At 35.6% G+C, this 22357-nt stretch overlaps 1 protein-coding gene across 9 annotated transcripts in view; it reads left to right on the forward strand.

Annotated features, from left to right (window-relative positions):
* LOC147340705 (sodium/hydrogen exchanger 2-like) overlaps positions 1-22357 on the forward strand; it is a 175528-nt gene that overhangs the window by 94816 nt on the left and 58355 nt on the right. For all 9 annotated transcript variants that reach the window (XR_015159873.1, XM_086389887.1, XM_086389890.1 and 6 more), the window contains exons 5-6: positions 7913-8130; positions 12793-12989. Coding sequence is in view for 8 of the 9 variants with exons in the window: in XM_086389887.1 (XP_086246013.1) it covers positions 7913-8130; positions 12793-12989 (415 nt within the window). In the remaining variant the exon portion in view is untranslated. The remainder of the gene's footprint in view (positions 1-7912; positions 8131-12792; positions 12990-22357) is intronic.

The raw sequence follows: 22357 nt of genomic DNA on the forward strand, positions 1-22357 counted from the left end.
TTTTTCTACGATCCAACGAATGTTGGCAATTTGATCTCTGGTTCCTCTGTCTTTTCTATATCCGGATTGTATATCTGTAAGTTCTCGTTCCACATACTATTGAAGCTTAGCTTGAAGCATTTTGAGCATGGCCTTGCTAGCATGTGAAATGAGAGCAATCGTGTGGTAGTTTGAATATTCTTTGGCATTGGTTTTCTTTGGGGTTGGGATTTCAATTGACCATTCCCAGTCCTGTGGCCACTGCTGAGTTTTCCAAATTTTCTGGCATATTGAGTGAAGCACTTTCACAGCATCATCTTTTAGGATTTGAAATAGCCCAGCTTAAATTCCATCATTTTCACTAATTTTGCTCATAGTGATGCTTCCTAAGGCCCACTTGACTTCATACTCCAAGATGTCTGACGCTAGGTGAGTGATCACACCATTGTGTTTTCTGAGTCAATGAGATAATTTTGAAGAATTTTTCTGTGTATTCTTGTCCACTCTTCTTAATATCTTCTGCTTCTGTTATGTCCTTACTGTTTCTGTTCTTTATTGTGCCCACTTTTGCATGAAATGTTCCCTTGGTATCTCCAATTTTCTTGAAGAGATCTCTATTGTTTTCCTCTATTTATTTGTGTTGTTCACTTAAAAAGGCTTTCTTGTTTCTCTTTGTTATTCTTTGGAAATCTGCATTCATATGGGTATATCTTTCCTTTTCTCCTTTGCCTTTCACTTCTCTTCTTTACTCAGCTCTTTGTAAGGCCTCCTCAGACAACTATTTTGCCTTTTTGCATTTATTTTTTTGGGGTATGGTCTTGATCACCACATCCTGCACAATGTCACGAACCTCTGTCCATAGTTCTCCAGGCACTCTGTCTATCAGATCTAATCACTTGAATCTGTTTGTCACTTCCACTGTATAATCAGAAGGAATTTGATTTAGTTCATACCTGAATGGCCTAATCATTTCCCATACTTTCTTCAATTTAAGTCTGAATTTTGCAATAAGGAGTTCATGATCTGAGCTGTAGTCAGCTCCCTGTCTTGTTTTGGCTGACAGTGTAGAGATTCTCCATTTTTGGCTGCAAATAATATAAACAATCTGATTGTTTTGACTTTCTGCTGATGTCCATATGTAGAGTGTTCTCTTGTGTTGTTGGAAGAGAGTGTTTGCTATGACCAGTTCATTCTCTTGGCAAAACTCTGTTAGCCTTTGCCCTGCTTCATTTCGTACTCCAAGGCCAAACTTGCCTGCTACTCCAGGTACCTCTTGACTTCCTACTGTTACCTTCCAGTCCTGTATGAAGAAAAGGACATCTTTTGTTGTTGTTAGTTCTAGAAAGTCTCATAGCTTTTCATAAAACCATTCAACTTCACCTTTTTTGGCATTAGTGGTTGGGGCATAGACTTGGATTGCTGTGATACTGAATGGTTTGCCTTTGAAATGAACAAATATAATTCTGTCATTTTTGAGATTAGACCCAAGTACTGCATTTCAGACTCTTTTGTTGACTATGTGGGCTACTCATTTCTTCTAAGGGATTCCTGCCCACAGTAATAGATATAGTGTCATTAGATAAATTCACCCATTCTGGTTCATTTTAATTCACTGAATCCTAAAATGTTGATGTTCACTTTTGCCATCTCCTGTTTGACCACTTCCAATTTACCATGCTTCATGGACTTAAGATCCCAGGTTCCTATGCAATATTGTTCTTTATAGAATTGAACTTTATTTCTATCACCAGTCACATCCACAACTGGGTGTGGTTTTCGCTTTGCCTCCATCCCTTCATTCTTTCTGGGGTTATTTCTCCACTCTTCTCCAGTAGCATATTGGGCACTTACTGACCTAAGGAGTTCATCTTTCAGTGACATATCTTTTTGCCTTTTCATCCTGTTCATGGGGTCCTCAAGGCAAGAATACTGAAGTGGTTTACCATTCCCTTCTCCAGTGGCCCATGTTTTGTCAGAACTCTCCATATGACCCATCTATCTTAGGTGGCCCTACATGGCATGGCTCATAGTTTCATTAAATCAGACAAGGCTATAATCAAAGCAATCAGTTTAGTTAGTTTTTTTTTAATTGTTGTTTCCATTCTGTCTGTCTTTTGATGGATAAAGATAAGATGCTTGTGGAAGCTTCCTGATGGCAGGGACTGGCTGTGGGTGAATCTGTGTCTGGGTCTGATGGGCCTGGCCATGATTAGTAAATCTTTAATCCAATTTTCTGTTGATGGGTGGGGCTGTGTTCCCTTCCTGTAGTTTTGCCTGAGGCCAAACTATGGTAGGCGCAATGGCAGTAATGGTGACCTCCTTCAAGAGGTATTATGCCAGGACTGTTGTATTCAGTGCCCCTGACCCCACGGCAGTCCGCTGTCAACCCATGCCACAGCTGGAGACTCCTGGACACTCATAGGCAAGCCAATCTCAGTCTCTTGTGGGGTCACTGCTCCTTTCTCCTGGGTCCTGGTGTGCACAATGTTTTGTTTGTGCCCTCTAAGAGTCTGTTTCCCCAGTTCTCTGGACATTCTGTAATCAAATCCCACTGGCCTTCAAAGTCAAATTCCCCGGGGCTTCTCAGTCCCTTTGCCAGATCCCCAGGTTGGGAAATCTACTGTGGGCCCTAGAAATTTCACAACAAAACTTAAGTGGTATAATTGTTCTCCAGTTTGTGAGTTGTCTGCTCAGGGGCTCTATGGTGGGGCTCACACACCATGCCTTCTAGATCTGCTGCAGCCAGTGCCCCTGTCGCTGTGCCAGGCCACTGCTGACCCATGCCTCTGCAAGAGACACTTAAACACTCAAGAGTGAAAGGTTGTTGTTGAACCATGCAGAGATGCCAGGATTCTTGGCCCCCAGAGGAGAAGAATTCAATCCAGGGCCAGAGACGAGGCTTGATCACTCAGAGCTTTTATGGAATAAAGTTTTATTAAAGTATAAAGGAGATAGAGAAAGCTTCTGACATAGGCATCAGAAGGGGGCAGAAAGAGTACCCCTCTGCTAGTCTTCAGCTGGATGTTATACAGTCATTAGCAGTCTGTTAATGAAAGAAAGGAATGTCTTAAAACTCAGAATGGCACCAAACCCCTTACCCATAAGATGCATTTTGGGATTATCTTTGCACCAAATGGTTCATCTGGGCCATAAAATGATTAACTTGAATCTTGAAGAAGAGCAGATCACCATACAAATAGTTTAATTTACATAGATTAGGGGAACAATATCTGAATATAACATACTGGTTTGTCAAGTAGGTTCTGAGCCAAGAGGCAGAACCGACTTGAAGATAGAGTTTGGGGTAAATGCATAGTATATTAGCATAGTTTAAGGTAAACATTTCTATAAGAGAAATGCATTGATTATCTCTAGGTTTGAGAATAGTTAACTTCAGGTGAAACCAGGTGTCATGGCAACAGAGTATTTTAAGAGAAACCTCTTTTTAAATTTGTATGGAGAAGGAAAAAATATCGCTAGTTTGTTTCCTCCTGCTGCTTAAGAGAGATAAAAATATGACACTTGCAGGCTATTTTCTCCTTTTGGAGACCCCTGGCCTTCCTGCCTGTTACCCTCTCAAGGGCATGTCTGGATGAGTCTCTTGTGGGGTCCTTGCATCCTGGTGTTCACAAGGTTTTGTTTGAGCCCTCTGAGCATCTCTGGTGGATATGGAGTTTGATTCTAAATGCTATGTCACCCCTCCTACCATCTTCTTGGCACTTCTCCTTTGCCCTTGGACATGGGTTATCTTTTTTTTTTTTTTTTGGTGGGACCCAACATTTTGTAAAAGTTGTTCAGCAGTGAGCTGCAATTTTGGAGTCTTCAATGGAGAAGATTAGCACACATCCTTCTACTCTGCCATCTTGTTTAACACATTAGAAAGCAGAGCCGTTACTTTGCTGACAAAGGTCCATATAGTCAAAGCCATGACTTTTCCAGTAGTCAAGTATGAATGTGAGAGTTGGACCATAAGGAAGGCTGAGCACCAAAGAACTGATGCTTTTGAACTGTGGTGTTGGAGAAGACTCTTGAGAGTCCCTTGGACTGCAAGGGGATCAAACCAATCAATCCTAAAGAAAATAAACCCTGAATATACATTGGAGGTACTGATGCTGAAGCTGAAGCTCCATGAGTTTAGCCACCTCATGCAAATAACTGACTCATTGGAAAAGACCCTGATGTTGGGAAAGATTAAAGGAAGGAGGAGAGGGGACGACAGAGGTTGAGATGGTTGAATGGCATCACTAACTCAATGGACATGAGTTTGAGCAAGCTCCAGGAGATGATGAAAGACAGGGAAGGCTGTTGTGCTGCAGCCCATGGGGTCACAAAGAGTCAGACATGACTGAGTGACTGAACAATAACATGGTAGAAAACAGACAAGAAAGAAAAATACAATTTATCTTTAAAAATAATTAATTTATATGCAAATTGTATTTCTAACTTAATATATGTACTGTCAGAGTGACATTTTTTTTTTCTTAAGATCATAAAGTGATTCAGAGTAGGGACTTGTTTGGGGTGAAAATCACACAATGCACCATACCTCTCAGTAAATATTAAGCAGTTTATCAACTGTGAATTGCTTTAGATGTGGTCATAGTGCGTGTAAGTTGGCAATAATATATTCTGGGTAATATTTTAATTAGTTACCAAACCTAAGATAATCAAAGATGCAAATGAAGAACTTTCTTGTGCCAAAAGACACCAGGCAGCATGTAGTATTTCAGGGATTTCAGCTCATCCTCTATGTAAATCTTACTCTGAGATTTTCATTATTCCATTTCTCTCAAAGAATCACAAATTGACCCACAAGAATGGACCTTTGTGGCTATTGAGCTGCTTTCTTTTCTTTCTTTCTTTTCTTTTTTTTTAACAGAATAGGATATGAGAATAAAACCTGCATGTAACAGGTTGGAAAACAAGAAATTTATGATATTTATCAAGTAACCAAATGCTATTTTTAGAAAAAATTATTAAACATAGTGAAAGTATTAAGGGAATACATTCTATTGAGTTTAATTAGCACTTGACAGTTCACTTAAAGCTTTTGATTCCCAATTATTTTAGATATTTCAAACATTATCCAGGAATTGTTTTAAAATATATTAAAAAAATAAAATTTCAATAGCCAAATAAAACTGGTCATTCATGAGACACCTACACTTATACAGGAACTCAGTTTTTGCCTTCAAAATTTGCCCAAAGAACTATAACTGAAAGGAAAATTCTACAAAAGATTGAGAGCAGATAGTTGTCTATTACATTTTAAAAGGCTCGTAATTTACTAGTTGACCAAGCCTATTTACCTAAAGTAGTTGAGAGTAAAATGAAAATAGAGCAATTAAAAACATTAAAAACTGTTGGCCTAGAACACTGAACTTCATCATGGAACTCTTCCAGTTTCTGGAAAAAAATCCAAAGGAAGGAACACTAGGTAACAATGGCAGGAAAGACATCTCTTTAGAACTAAATTTACTAGAAAGAAAAATGCAACTTGAAAGAGAAAACCAACATATGTTGGTAATAATACTTGATTTTAAGTATAATAAATAATTTGAAATTATCTCTTCAAAAATTGAAATTATGAACTGAAAAAGTCTTTTTTTTAATTTTATTTTTTAACTTTACAATATTGTATTGGTTTTTATGTAAGCTGTTGTGAGGAGAAAAGAAATGAAAAGTCAGAGAAGCTTCTTATTCTATTTCTTTCAAAGTGAAACAGTTAATATTGTTTCTTAAAAAAAAAAAAAGAGGGGTTTATATTGGGCTGATGCTGAATGTCAGAGTATTTCAATACCCAATTAATGATAGAAAAATAAAAAGCAAGTCAATAAGAAAGGTAACCAACTTCCGAAACAAATGGAAAAGTAAAACATCATGTTGATTAAATATGTCACACTTAAAAAAACATTGATCATCATTCACACAAATGAAATATATTGTGTATATTTAAAATATATATCAAGGTGGTCAAGGACGTGGGCTCTAGAGACTGATTAGATTCAATCCCGGAGCTGCTACTTTCAAGCCAAGTGATCTTAAGAAAGTTATTTAATTTCTCCTGGCCTCATTCACCTGTGACATAGCAATAGTAACAATGTCTATCTCATAAATATGATTGTGAAAATTAACTGAGATAAAATAGATAAAATACCTGTAAGACATAGTTGCCACAAAATAAGCACATACATATGTTAGCTACACTTACTGGCATTTTAAATCATTAACTATCTTAAATCAGTGTGCCTCTAACTGAATTCCCTGGGTTTAATCTGGCTGAAGCAATCCAAGAGGGCTTGTGGTAACTATAAGTAGAAATGTCAATCAGTTATTACTGATATTAAGGGAGCTGAAGGTGAATCAGTCTTTTAAACTCTCCTTTGTGAGTGCAGGTTTAACCAAAACTGAAATGTTTAAAAACTTTATTGGATTATAGTACATTTACAATATTATGTTAGTTTTAAGTGTACCGCAAAGTGATTCAGTTATATATATATATATATATATATATATATGTGTGTGTGTGTGTGTGTGTGTATGTGTATATATATACATATATATACATATAAAATAGAAAAATAATGTATATCTATACATCTAGATCCTTGCTCAACACTGCTTTACCTACTACTTTGTGTTATTCGTATGGTAATCCTTTGACCATTTTCAGTGTAGATTGGTTTAAACTAAGGATTAGCAGCTCATGGTTTTTATACCTTGAGTATCACAAGATTTATTATTGTTTGTATAGTCTGGACTAGTCCTGAGCAAAAACGTAGATTTACAAAGCTGACCCATATTCTTCTCTGACTGTGTCTCAGATTCCTAGTTTGGCATTCTTACCCTTAAGGCTTTTAATGTGAGCCATTTTCTGGGAGTTTTGCATTTTGAAAGGCTGTATTAGAGGTAGTAGAACATGTTTCTTCTCTAAAATTCATGCAATTGTGTGCATATCTATCACTCCTCCCCACGTCTTCAGCAGAGAGTAATTTAAAAATAATTTATCATGGGGTGGCAATAGGTTATTGCTCATCTCATATACAATGTTTTTCTCCCTTCCCCGCTCCCCAGTTGTTAAGAAAATATCTAAATATCTGACCCTTAAATTAATAACAGTGGGAAGGCAATAAATCATTTTGGTGGATTGAAAGGTGCAACGAAATACTCTAGAGTAAGGCTTGGAAAAGATTATTCAACAGGAATATAACAACATAATCTTGAAAGCATAGTGAATCGAATAAAACAGTAAAACACTCCCTGACTATCAAAAATCGCTTTATTTATAACAGTAGTGCTTTAGAGGCTACAAGTATGTGTTATTTCTCATATTAGCCCTTGCCTCTTAGCATATTTGCTGCCAACTAATTATTAGAACCTGTCAGTGCAACCCTATTTAAAGAAGACTGATTAGGCAGTGGGCTTCCCTGGTGGCTCAGACTACAAAGAATTTGCCTGCAATGATGGAGACCTGGGTCTGAGCCCTGGGACAGGAAGATCCCCTGCATAAGGGAGTGGATACCCATCCAGTATTCTTGCCTGGAGAATCCCATGGACAGAGGAGACTAGCAGGCTAGGGTCCATGGCGTTGCAAAGAGTCGGACAAAACTGAGTGACTAAACGCTGAATGACTGACTTATTAGACAATGTTAAAGATGATAAAGCAGATACATTATTCTCAGCACACAAAAGGACACAGAAGCTGTCATTTATTTTGAAAATTAAGCGTTTGATTGTCTTAGAAATGTTATTGTATAAATTCTGAGGAAATGGCATTGTTTTTTTTTTTTTTTTTTTTTATGTTCTGGAATGGAGTAAGGCATCTAGAGTAACAGAGACCCTAGTTTAGTCCTCAACATCATTTGTGTGATCACTTTCTCTTAAAGTTAAATGCAAATATTTACTCTTACACATTTTTTCCCCTCTTCTTTAGAATTATTGCCTGTGCTATGAGCATGAAACGCTATGTGGAAGCTAACATTTCTCAGAAATCCCATACCACTATCAAGTACTTCATGAAGATGTGGAGCAGTGTTAGTGACACTCTTATCTTCATCTTCCTTGGTGTTTCTACCATTGGAAATAACCACGAATGGAATTGGCCTTATATTTGTTTCACTGTCATTTTCTGTCTTATTTGGAGAGCATTAGGTATGGTGAACATTGCTTTTTTATGTAAAATGTGTCAGCTTGTTTTGAGATTGCATTAGAAACAAGAAATTTAAAATTCCAATATGTTTATTTGCTTTACTTCTCATAAGTAGACTGTTTTCTATTCTTCACTTATGCAGGGGCTCCATAATAGCAAGGTTAAGAAACTGGCTCTAAAATCAGACTGAGTTCAAATTCTAGCTTCACTACATAGCCTTTTGACTTTGAAAAAAAATCATATAATCATGCTAGCAGTAACAGTCCTTAACTGTAAAATGAGAATCGTTGACACTATAAACTTTTGCCAACTATTGTGAGAATTATATGATACAATGTAATCAAAGAGTTTAGCATACAGCCTGGTACACTTTAATACTACTATTATTGGGCTTTCCAGGTGACACCAGTGGTAAAGGATCTGCCTCCAATGCAGGAGATGCAAAAGACCTGAATTTGATCCATAGATAGGGAAGATCCCTGGAGCAGGAAATGGCAACCCCCTTCAGTGTTCTTGTCTGGAAAATTCCATAGATGGAGGAACCTGGCTGGCTGGCTGCAGTCCATGGGGTCACAAGGAATTGGAAATGACTGAGTACCCACGCAGGCCTGCAAACCCTCTTCTAACCCAGTGTTTACATTAAAAAAAAATATTTACTCCACAGCTTAATTGTTACTTAAACTGAGCTGTCTCTTTAATCTTACACGTTGTAGTGTATATAGGAATGCAGTTTATGGTTTATCATATTTTTTGACATTTCTATCTCTATTTTCCACATCCTCAACACATGAACAAAATCATTGTAGACCTTTCTTTGGAGACTATGAACCTTACCCTAGCAACACTAAGGGGGACATTAGGGAATTTGCTTGTAATTTTAAGAATGAATAATAAGACTGGCCAGAGTATGCTTTATTGTCTATTGAAATGTATTTAGGTTGGCATTAACAGTGAAACTATAAGCTAAATGTTATGCAAGTTCACAGAAGGCAATTTCTAATTTATTCTGAGCCCACTGGAAAATCTCACTAGAATTATAAAATATTATTTTTAATCTAAATGTCTTTTTAAATAAAATTGAACAAAAAGTCTACTTTGTGCTCATGTGCTATAAAAAATAGCTGATGGAAACAAAAATGCCAAGAATAACCGAAAATGTTTTCCTATAAAATGTTAAGACCTACAGTCTCCCAAAGCAATAGAAATAAAAGCAGAAATAAATGAATGGGACTGAATCAAATTTAGAAGCTTTTGCACAGCAAAAGAAACCATAAGCAAAACAAAAAGACAGTCTATGGAATGGGATAAAATATTTGCAAATGGTGTGACTGACAAGGGATTAATTTCCAAAATATACAAATACAAATACAAATTCCAAAATATACAAATACAAATACAAATTCTAAAATATACAAATACAAATTCCAAAATATACAAAAGCAAAATATACAAATACAAATACAAATTCTAAAATATACAAATACAAATTCCAAAATATACAAATACAAAATATACAAATGTATAACTCAATGACAAAAAACAACTCAATCAAAAAATGGGCAGAAGACCTAAACAGACATTTCTCCAAAGAAGACATACAGATGGACAATAGGCACATGAAAAGATGCTCAAAATTGCTAATTATTGCTAAGTCACTGAGTCATGTCCAACTCTTTGCCACCCCATGGACTGCAGCACACCAGGCTCCTCTGTTCTCCACTATCTTCCTGAGTTTGCTCAAATTCATGTCCATTGAGTCAGTGGATGTTAATTATTAGAGAAATACAAATCAAAACTACAATGAGATAGCATTTCACATTGGTGAAAATAACCATCATTAAAAATCTACAGATAACAAATACTGGAGAGGGGATTGAGAAAAGGGAAATCTCAGTCACTTTTGGTGGGAATGTAAATTGGTACAACTACTATGGAGAATGATATGGAGTTTCCTCAGAAATCTAAAAACAAAGCTATCATATGATCCAGCAATCCCACTCCTGGGCATATATCTGGAGAAAACCATAATTCAAAAAGGTACATGCACCCCAATGTTCATTGCAGCACTATTTATAATAGCCAAGACATAGAAGCAACATAAATGTCTATTGACAGATGGATGGATAAAGAAGATTTGGTACATGTATACAATGGAATACTGCTCAGCCATAGAAGAGAATGAATACTATTTGCAGTAACATGGATAGACTTAGAGGTTATCATACCAAGTTTAGTATGTTTATATCATACTAAATTTATGTCATATGATATCACTTAAAAGTAGAATTTAAAATGTGATACAAATGAACTTATTTATGAAACAGACTCACAGACATAGAAAGAGATCTATAGTTACCAAAGGAGAAAAGGGAGGGAAGAGGAATAAATCATGAGTTTGGAATTAGCAGATACAAACTACTATATATAAAATAAACAACAGCATCCTACTTTATAGTACAGATAATTATATTCAATATCCTATAATAAACCATAATGGAAAAGGACATGAAAAAGAATATATATATGTATAAGTGAACCACTTTGCTGTGCAAAAAAAATAACACAACACTATAAATCAACTATATTTCAATTGAAAAAAAAAAGAGTAGTAAAATTTTAAGGCCTAGTAAAAGCAAACATTAAAGATGAACACCAGGATTTCTATAGGTTTGTAAATGTATCTTTTTTAATTTATTAATTTCTTATTGAAGGATAATTGCTTTACAGAATTTTGCTGTTTTCTGTCAAACCTGAACATGAATCAGCAATAGGTATACATATATCCCCTTCCTTTTGAAACTTTGTGTGAAAATTCATGAGATGAAACAAATCTTCTGTCCAATACCATTTTATTTCTAAATTATAATGTGTAGAAAATTGCTACATCTGGTATGAGAAGAGAAAAGGAAAAGATCTTTATCATAAATCAATGAAGTATCTGTACTTCCTTTAAGCCATCATGATTTAGGTTAATTTTGTGCCTAAATAGACAGAGGAAAGATGAGCTAAATACAGGCCATAGGGGGCCATATTTTTCCCCCCTTTGGATTTTAGCTATATTAAATGATGTATATTTTTTGTAAGTCTGTTAAATTGGAAGGTTTCAGTGGAATATTTTCATTCCTTTGGTTTGGGAATCCACATAGAATGAATAATAAAATTATAAAGTTAGCATTCTGACAATGTCAATATGACTGAAGCAATTCACCTCAGTTGTCCAAAATGCAATTTGACTCAAAATATGCTGGATGAATTTCTATTTAATCAAAATGATAACTTGGCCTCAAATATAATGTCACTAGCCTTGAATTCTGGTAACTATACAAAATAAGAGTGATTAGAAATTTTATTACATATATTTAGGCATCATTGGAACATATTAAATGTTCAAGTGTCAATAAAGTAGTTATTATTAGAAATAATAATAATGTAAACAGTCATGTGTGGCTTTGAAAGGTTTTATCCAAAGTGTTAGGAATTATTTTCTCTGGATGGGTGGGAATATAGGTGCTATATGCTGCATTTGCATATTTGTATTTTTCTCTAAAAGCTACCTTTACTTTTATAGTAATATGAAAGAAAATTAAAAGAGCTAAAGAGACAGTTTTTAAAAGATAATTAAAAGATCTTATACTTTCACTGGACTTAGTTCTCATTTATTTTAATTATGACTCCTCTAATAATTTGACTATGCTTTCATTTTCTGGAACTGTTTAAAATATATCGATTGAATTAAAATGTTTTTAAAAACAGAAAAATGAACCAAGATTCTTAGTCATATACAGAGGCTGCAAGACTACTCCCATGGCTCTCCAAATTGCTGATACCATACTACAATGAAGAGGATATGATATTTTTTCCAAACAAATCAATTTTGGCTAAATTTTCTGCTGGCCAACTTATTTCAGCTCAAATTTTGTGTAAGAATCCCTACTTTCAGCCCACTTGGCAAGGAATTTTGCCTTTTTGGTCTTGAGGTAAATTATCTGCTAAACTCATTCACAATAAGATACTCAAAACATAATCACTGGGAGTAAAATCTGTGGGACAAAAGTTTAACTGGCGCCCTTCAAATAGTACTGGTACATGAGAAAATACTTCTCTTGTGCTTAAGGCTACTTTTTGAGACTACCAACAAATGTGAGAAGTAAAAATCTTTGGCTGAGACTTGAATCTCAGAACTCTAGATTCTGGGTGACAGGGGAAAAACAAATCTTGTTTTTGAAGCCTTGAGGAATATGGAATCCTGGCTCACTAAAGATTAAAACCAACACAGGTCACATTACTTAACATTTAGTTCACTAGTTGGGTCTACTCACTAGCATTTATAAGACTGAAGAGAAATGTTATATTCTGTTTGTAGAGACTACATTTGCAGAATGCCCCGGATTAGTCCACATAGGCCTAAAGAAGAGAAATGCACTGCTTTCATTCTAAAAAAATGAAAAGAATCAAAGGAAAAACCAAAACATAAACAATATAAAATGTAGCTGTTTAAAGAAATCTCTCTGAGGAAATAAACCTTTTAATAGTTTAGCTCATTTAGGCTTTTAAATTATTCATTACAAATCCTTAGAATTTCAATCTAGTTTAACACTATTATATTTGTAGCATTTCCTTCTGTTGATTAATTACTCAAATATTCTTCTTATTGAAAAATTTAGGAGTTCTTGTGCTGACTTTCTTCGTGAACAAATGTCATGTGAATACAGTCACCAGAAAGGACCAATTTATTATAGCCTATGGAGGTCTGAGGGGAGCAATCTGTTTCTCCCTTGTTTTTCTGCTCCCGGAGTTTTCCAGAAAGAAGCTCTTCATTGCAGCAACCACAGTTGTTATCCTCTTTACTGTTATTGTTCAGGTAAACAAAACAAAATAGTACAATTTGAAATCTTCCACTTACATGGATATGAATGGTCCAGCATTCTCTTTCTAGGTCTTGAACTGCGTTATATTTAGGAGAGACAATTATAGCATGTGAAATAGTCTTTACCATAACTTAAACAGAACATTTGCTGAAGCTGAGATATTTCTTTTTAAAGCAATAGGGGAATGGATGAAGGTACCTTTTATTTAAGTAGCTGACACCAATAGTTTTACAACAAGTAAAACTTGCATTTTAGCTACTTAAAAAGGTAAGGTGCAGAGGAGGAAATAAATGAAATGCTTTAAGAATTTAATTCTAAAGAAGCTTTTCTCTTGAATTTTCTCTTTATCCTGTCCATATCATTATTCTCTTTAATTCCCAATTTACTACAGTTTGATTTTATACAGCTGGCCAAAAGAATATTGGAAAAAAATATCTAAAAACCTATTAAGCAACTTAATGAGATAGTATTTCAAATTTTGGCTAAAATGTTTTAACTAGAATAATGATGGTGGATGTGTGTGTGTGTGTGTGTGTAGTGGGAGAAGACAAGTCAGAAGATATGAATTTGGCAGGCTTCCCTTTAAAATTATATCTCTAGAATGGGTGAGATAATTCCGTAGGCTTTGAATGTTTTATTTTGTTTGTAAATGACTAAGATTGAGCATTTATAAATTTCATTGAAAACTTAATGAATTTTATTAAACCTGTCCCTAATCAAATTGTGCTTTTTTTGATTAACTGATTTTCACTTTGATATGTGTCAGGTAGCACAATGCTACTTCAGAATACAAAGTCATTTTAAAGAATAAACTGACAATTCCTATATGTTTTGGAATTATTACTTAATATCTCTGATACTTTATCAATAATCATCATGAAATGAAATGAAATGTTAGTCACTCTGTCATGTTTGGCTGTTTGCAACCCCATGGCCTGGGGCTAACTGGGCTCCTCTGTCCATGGAATTCTCCAGGCAAGAATATTGGAGTGGGTTGCCATTCCCTTCTGCAGGAGATCTTCCCGATCCAGGATTTGAACCCGGATCTCCTGCACTGTAGGCAGACTCTTGACTGTCTGAGTCACCAGGGAAGCTCTCTAATATTCTCCTTTGATTTTACATTTCCTCCAAGTATTCAAATGCATCTTACTCCTAGAGACTTCATCATTTGACATTTACATTTTCCCATTGATTAGTACTATAATCTATTTAAGACCCTAACTGGGGACTTAAATCCCATGGACAGAGGAGCCTGGTAGTCTGCAGTCCATGGGGTCGCTAAGAGCCGGACACGACTGAGCGACTTCACTTTCACTTTTCACTTTCATGCATTGGAGAAGGAAATGGCAACCCGCTCCAGTGTTCTTGCCTGGAGAATCTCAGGGACGGTGGAGCCTGATGGGCTGCCGTCTATGGGGTTGCACAGAGTCGGACACGACTGAAGTGACTTAGCAGCAGTAGCAGCAGATGTTTTGAAGGGATATTGTTGGATGATTGCAGTTGTAGACAAATTGTACAATGGAGAACTTCTCATGTTATTCTAGTACCATCTAGTGGTGAAAATACTTGCAGAAATTTAAATTTTGTTTGAGAATGAAGACCCATTGGGGAGAAAAGGGCAAAAGTACTATATATATATATATATATATATATATATTTTTTTTTTTTTCTTAGATATTGATAAAATTGCCATGATATGCTTCAGGTAAATGAGTGCCTGGCACACTATCAATAGAACATGTCTTTGTAGTTTTCTGTCTGTGATATAATGGAAATATTCTGATTTGGCCAATTTTACCCCATTCTTTTTGAGGGGAAAGGAGTACTAAAGTTGAAATCCGAAGACCTGGTTGCTAATCACAACTTCATTCCAGATGAGCTTTCTAATCTCAGACATTTAAATGATTACTCAGTATTCTTTTTTTTTTTTTTTTTGTAGAAAGAGGATACAGGACTTATCTTTCAGAGCTGTTTTGTTATAAAGATTAAATAATAATATAAATTTAAAAGTCTTTGTATTTATAAGATGATATTGTTATTATCACTATGACTGAGCACACTTAAGTTATCTTCACACATTGTGTCAGTTTATCAGTTCCACTTACCTACAATTTGGATTCTGCCCTCACTGTTCCACCAAAATTATTTTTGCCAAAAGGTCTCTGCTGGCTTCCAAAGGGCTTCCCTGGTAGTTCAGATAGTAAAGAATCTTCCTGCCATGCAGGAGACCATCAAAATTCCAAGTTATGACGTCTTTTGTCCTAACATTATAAAACTTGTCAGCAGAGTTTCATACAGTTTAAAACTTCTTTCTTGAAATGTTTTCTTTTTTGCTTTTCTTAACATCATACCCTCTTAGTGTTTCTGTCTTTCTGGGAATTTGCTGGATGATCCTTTTCTGTTGGGTCTCTAAATAGGAGAGTTCTCCAGTATTAGGTCCTGGACATTCAATTCTCACTATACTTTTTCATTAGATGTTTATATTCATTTTCATGGCTTCAAGTACAATATAAATTCTGATGACTTCTAAATGTTTGTCTCCAGATCAGCTATCTACTCTGAGGTCTAGATAATTGCATTCAACTATTATGTCATACTTCCACTTGGATGTCTCACAAGAACATCACAGCTGTGAACTGTAAAAAAAAAAAAAAAAAAAAAAGCCTAAAAATTGTGAGTTATGTTTTATGTAGGAAGCTTACTGAGAACCAAAGCCTGGGAAAAAGCCTCTCAGATACCTCTGAGAAAGTGTTGAAAAGTGGTAAGAGAGGAGCCAGGATATATAGGAGCTTTGGCTGAAAAAAAAAAAAAAAAAGAAAAGCATGTTGTCCAATATAAAAACATTGCTAATTACAAAAAACAAACATCTCAAGTTAATGATTTCAGTGCTTTTCTATATATGGGAAGATGAAAAAGTCTGAATGCCTTGAAATTATTCCTTAGATACGCATCTTAATTTTCCAGGGGCAGTGTCCTGTTTTTTTTTTTTTTTTCATTCTGAATTCCCCTAAGGGCATAACTTTGAGGATGGCTGCAATGGCTGATGGCAGGAAACATTCAGTGTTTATGGGAATGGCAGGTAGTATTTATTTTTTATCCACATAGCCAATATATCTACAAAGGATAAATCTGATCCTTATCTGTTTTTCTTCTATCTTAGTAAATGACACTGACATCTACCCATTTACAAAGACATTCTACAGAAATGTAGACTACATATTTTATAATTTCCTTTTACTTATCCCTCACATCAAGCCCTGTGGTTTTTAATTCCAAAATATATCTTCAATATATGTACTTGATTTTAAAAATATTTCTAGATATACAAAGTTGTATTAATAATATATTTTGATTCACGACGCCAACACCAATTTGAATCATTGACCCAATGAAAGAAAGAGAAAGTGTTAGTTGCTCAGTCATACCTGACTCTTTGTGACCCCATGGACTGTAGCCTGCCAGACGCCTATGTCCATGGAATTCTTCAGGCAAGAATACTGGAGTGGGTTGCCATTTCCTTCTCCAGGGGAACTTCCAAACCCAGGGATTGAACCAGGGTCTCCTGCATTATAGGCAGGTTCTTTATGGTCTGAGCCACCTGGGAAGCCTGTTGAAAGAAAGTGAAAGTGTTAGTCACTCAGTTGTGTCCAACTCTTGACATTCATTTATTCATTCATTCACTCGATACTTCTAACAGCTGTGAGCCCAGCACTAAACCTGAGAAAGTTAATAATAATCTATGCAATGCACTATCCTATTTTCTTTCATATCTCTCTCTCTGTCTTTACAGGTGACTGATATCCTGAATAAATCATTTATTATTCTCTTGTTTTTTAAAAAATGCTTTTTGAAATCACATATTATACACATAGACACACACATAAATAATATATTGATCAGTTTAAATTATTTTTTAACTTTATAAAAAGTATCTATTGTGGGTGTGTATATATATGTTTTGCATGTTCAGTTCAGTTTAGCTCAGTCATGTCCGACTATTTGCAACCCCACGGACTGTGGCATACCAGGCTTCCCTGTCCATCATCAGCTCCCGTAGCCTACTCAAACTCATATCCATCATGTTGGTGATGCCATCCAACCATCTCATCCTCTCTCCATCTCATCCAACCATGTTTTGCATATAGCCTTCTGGAATTTTTTGGTCTATTAACATTTTGTTACTAATATTTATTTATATAGTTGTGAGTAGCTGTAGCTCATTAATTTTCAGTGGTCTACAATACTACATTTTATGATTATATACCAATTTATTTATTAATTGTCCTTTCAGTTTTAAAGCTTTTCTTTTTTAATTTTAAAAATGGTATTTTCATGAGTATTTTCATATCTGTCTTTTTGTGGAATCTCTGTGCTATTCTCTATTACCATTGCCATCATCTTAGTCCAAGTTGCCATCACATTTCCTGAACTGCCTTAAAATTTTCCATTTTCCTTTCCTATTTCAATCTATTATTACCACAGAATCAAGAGCAATATTTTTAAAACACAAATTGTATTACATACCTTCCAAAATTCTTTTATTGGTTCTTTTTAAACTTTTAATAAATTCCAAAACACTTAGCATGACTATGAGCTTTCCATTACAAATATGGCTTATGTCTACCTTTGTTTTTTTTTTTTTTTTAATTTTATTTTATATTTAAACTTTACATAATTGTATTAGTTTTGCAAATATCAAAATGAATCCATCACAGGTATACATGTGCTCCCCATCCCGAACCCCCCTCCCTCCTCCCTCCCCACACCATCCCTCTGGGTCGTCCCAGTGCACCAGCCCCAAGCATCCAGTATCGTGCATTGAACCTGGACTGGCATCTCGTTTCATACATGATATTTTACATGTTTCAATGCCATTCTCCCAAATCTTCCCACCCTCTCCCTCTCCCACAGAGTCCATAAGACTGTTCCATACATCAGCGTCACTTTTGCTGTCTCGTACACAGGGTTATTGTTATCATCTTTCTAAATTCCATATATATGCGTTAGTATACTGTATTGGTGTTTTTCCTTCTGGCTTACTTCACTCTGTATAATAGGCTCCAGTTTCATCCACCTCATTAGAACTGATTCAAATGTATTCTTTTTAATGGCTGAGTAATACTCCATTGTGTATATGTACCACAGCTTTCTTATCCATTCATCTGCTGATGGGCATCTAGGTTGCTTCCATGTCCTGGCTATTATAAACAGTGCTGCGATGAACATCGGGGTACACGTGTCTCTTTCCTTTCTGGTTTCCTCAGTGTGTATGCCCAGCAGTGGGATTGCTGGATCATAAGGCAGTTCTATTTCCAGTTTTTTAAGGAATCTCCACACTGTTCTCCATAGTGGCTGTACTAGTTTGCATTCCCACCAACAGTGTAAGAGGGGTTCCCTTTCCTCCACACCCTCTCCAACATTTATTATTTGTAGACTTTTGGATCGCAGCCATTCTGACTGGTGTGAAATGGTACCTCATAGTGGTCTTGATTTGCATTTCTCTGATAATGAGTGATGTTGAGCATCTTTTCATGTGTTTGTTAGCCATCTGTATGTCTTCTTTGGAGAAATGTTTATTTAGTTCTTTGGCCCATTTTTTGATTGGGTCATTTATTTTTCTGGAGTTGAGCTGTAGGAGTTGCTTGCATATTTTTGAGATTAGTTGTTTGTCAGTTGCTTCATTTGCTATTATTTTCTCCCATTCTGAAGGCTGCCTTTTCACCTTGCTGATAGTTTCCTTTGATGTGCAGAAGCTTTTAAGGTTAATTAGGTCCCATTTGTTTATTTTTGCTTTTATTTCCAATATTCTGGGAGGTGGGTCATAGAGGATCCTGCTGTGATGTATGTCAGAGAGTGTTTTGCCTATGTTCTCCTCTAGGAGTTTTATAGTTTCTGGTCTTATGTTTAGATCTTTAATCCATTTTGAGTTTATTTTTGTGTATGGTGTTAGAAAGTGTTCTAGTTTCATTCTTTTAGAAGTGGTTGACCAGTTTTCCCAGCACCACTTGTTAAAGAGATTGTCTTTAATCCATTGTATATTCTTGCCTCCTTTGTCAAAGATAAGGTGTCCATATGTGTGTGGATTTGTCTCTGGGCTTTCTATTTTATTCCATTGATCTATATTTCTGTCTTTGTGCCAGTACCATACTGTCTTGATAACTGTGGCTTTGTAGTAGAGCCTGAAGTCAGGTAGGTTGATTCCTCCAGTTCCATTCTTCTTTCTCAAGATCGCTTTGGCTATTCGAGGCTTTTTGCATTTCGATACAAATTGTGAAATTATTTGTTCTAGCTCTGTGAAGAATACTGTTGGTAGCTTGATTGGGATTGCATTGAATCTATAAATTGCTTTGGGTAGTATACTCATTTTCACTATATTGATTCTTCCAATCCATGAACATGGTATATTTCTCCATCTATTAGTGTCCTCTTTGATTTCTTTCACCAGTGTTTTATAGTTTTCTATATATAGGTCTTTAGTTTCTTTAGGTAGATATATTCCTAAGTATTTTATTCTTTCTGTTGCAATGGTGAATGGGATTGTTTCCTTAATTTCTCTTTCTGTTTTCTCATTATTAGTGTATAGGAATGCAAGGGATTTCTGTGTGTTGATTTTATATCCTGCAACTTTACTGTAGTCATTGATTAGTTCTAGTAATTTTCTGGTGGAGTCTTTAGGGTTTTCTATGTAGAGGATCATGTCATCTGCAAATAGTGAGAGTTTTACTTCTTCTTTTCCAATTTGGATTCCTTTTATTTCTTTTTCTGCTCTGATTGCTGTGGCCAAAACTTCAAAAACTATGTTGAATAGTAATGGTGAAAGTGGACACCCTTGTCTTGTTCCTGACTTTAGAGGAAATGCTTTCAATTTTTCACCATTGAGGATAATGTTTGCTGTGGGTTTGTCATATATAGCTTTTATTATGTTGAGGTACGTTCCTTCTATTCCTGCTTTCTGGAGAGTTTTTATCATAAATGGGTGTTGAATTTTGTCAAAGGCTTTCTCTGCATCTATTGAGATAATCATATGGTTTTTATTTTTCAATTTGTTAATGTGGTGTATTACATTGATTGATTTGCGGATATTGAAGAATCCTTGCATCCCTGGGATAAAGCCCACTTGGTCATGGTGTATGATCTTTTTAATGTGTTGTTGGATTCTGGTTGCTAGAATTTTGTTAAGGATTTTTGCATCTATGTTCATCAGTGATATTGGCCTGTAGTTTTCTTTTTTTGTGGCATCTTTGTCAGGTTTTGGTATTAGGGTGATGGTGGCCTCATAGAATGAGTTTGGAAGTTTACCTTCCTCTGCAATTTTCTGGAAGAGTTTGAGCAGGATAGGTGTTAGCTCTTCTCTAAATTTTTGGTAGAATTCAGCTGTGAAGCCATCTGGACCTGGGCTTTTGTTTGCTGGAAGATTTTTGATTACAGTTTCAATTTCTGTGCTTGTGATGGGTCTGTTAAGATTTTCTATTTCTTCCTGGTCCAGTTTTGGAAAGTTGTACTTTTCTAAGAATTTGTCCATTTCTTCCACGTTGTCCATTTTATTGCCATATAATTGTTGATAGTAGTCTCTTATGATCCTTTGTATTTCTGTGTTGTCTGTTGTGATCTCTCCATTTTCATTTCTAATTTTATTGATTTGATTTTTCTCCCTTTGTTTCTTGATGAGTCAGGCTAATGGTTTGTCAGTTTTATTTATCCTTTCAAATAACCAGCTTTTGGTTTTTTTGATTTTTGCTATGGTCTCTTTTGTTTCTTTTGCATTTATTTCTGCTCTAATTTTTAAGATTTCTTTCCTTCTGCTAACCCTGGGGTTCTTCATTTCTTCCTTTTCTAGTTGCTTTAGGTGTAGAGTTAGGTTATTTATTTGACTTTTTTCTTGTTTCTTGAGGTGTGCCTGTATTGCTATGAACTTTCCCCTTAGGACTGCTTTTACCGTGTCCCACAGGTTTTGGGTTGTTGTGTTTTCATTTTCATTCATTTCTATGCAAACTTTGATTTCTTTTTTGATTTCTTCTGTGATGTGTTGGTTATTCAGCAGCGTGTTGTTCAGCCTCCATATGTTGGAATTTTTAATCGTTTTTATCCTGTAATTGAGATCTAATCTTACTGCATTGTGGTCAGAAAAGATGCTTGGAATGATTTCTATTTTTTTGAATTTACCAAGGCTAGCTTTATGGCCCAGGATGTGATCTGTCCTGGAGAAGGTTCCATGTGCGCTTGAGAAAAAGGTGAAATTCATTGTTTTGGGATGAAATGTCCTATAGATATCAATTAGGTCTAACTGATCTATTGTATCATTTAAAGTTTGTGTTTCCTTGTTAATTTTCTGTTTAGTTGATCTATCCATAGGTGTGAGTGGGGTATTAAAGTCTCCCACTATTATTGTGTTATTGTTAATTTCTCCTTTCATACTTGTTAGCATTTGTCTTACATACTGCGGTGCTCCCGTGTTGGGTGCATATATATTTATAATTGTTATATCTTCTTATTGGATTGATCCTTTGGTCATTATGTGGTGACCTTCTTTGTCTCTCTTCACAGCCTTTGTTTTAAAGTCTATTTTATCTGATATGAGTATTGCTACTCCTGCTTTCTTTTGGTCCCTATTTGCATGGAAAATCTTTTTCCAGCCCTTCACTTTCAGTCTGTATGTGTCCCCTGTTTTGAGGTGGGTCTCTTGTAGACAACATATGTAGGGGTCTTGTTTTTGTATCCATTCAGCCAGTCTTTGTCTTTTGGTTGGGGCATTCAACCCATTTACGTTTAAGGTAATTACTGATAAGTATGATCCCGTTGCCGTTTACTTTATTGTTTTGGGTTCGAACTTATACACTGTTTTTGTGTTTCCTGTCTAGAGAATATCCTTTAGTATTTGTTGGAGAGCTGGTTTGGTGGTGCAGAATTCTCTCAGCTTTTGCTTGTCTGAAAAGCTTTTGATTTCTCCTTCATACTTGAATGAAATCCTTGCTGGGTACAATAATCTGGGCTGTAGGTTGTTTTCTTTCATCATTTTAAGTATGTCTTGCCATTCCCTCCTGGCTTGAAGAGTTTCTATTGAAAGATCAGCTGTTATCCTTATGGGAATTCCCTTGTGTGTTATTTGTTGTTTTTCCCTTGCTGCTTTTAATATTTGTTCTTTGTGTTTGATCTTTGTTAATTTGATTAATATGTGTCTTGGGGTGTTTCGCCTTGGTTTTATCCTGTTTGGGACTCTCTGGGTTTCTTGGACTTGGGTGATTATTTCCTTCCCCATTTTAGGGAAGTTTTCAACTATTATCTCCTCAAGTATTTTCTCATGGTCTTTCTTTTTGTCTTCTTCTTCTGGGACCCCTATGATTCGAATGTTGTAGCGTTTAAT

Source organism: Bos grunniens, chromosome X (assembly GCF_055505025.1).
Source record: "Bos grunniens cultivar Pamir isolate PY7600 chromosome X, Bosgru_T2T1.0, whole genome shotgun sequence".
In the NCBI taxonomy this organism is placed as follows: domain Eukaryota; kingdom Metazoa; phylum Chordata; class Mammalia; order Artiodactyla; family Bovidae; genus Bos; species Bos grunniens.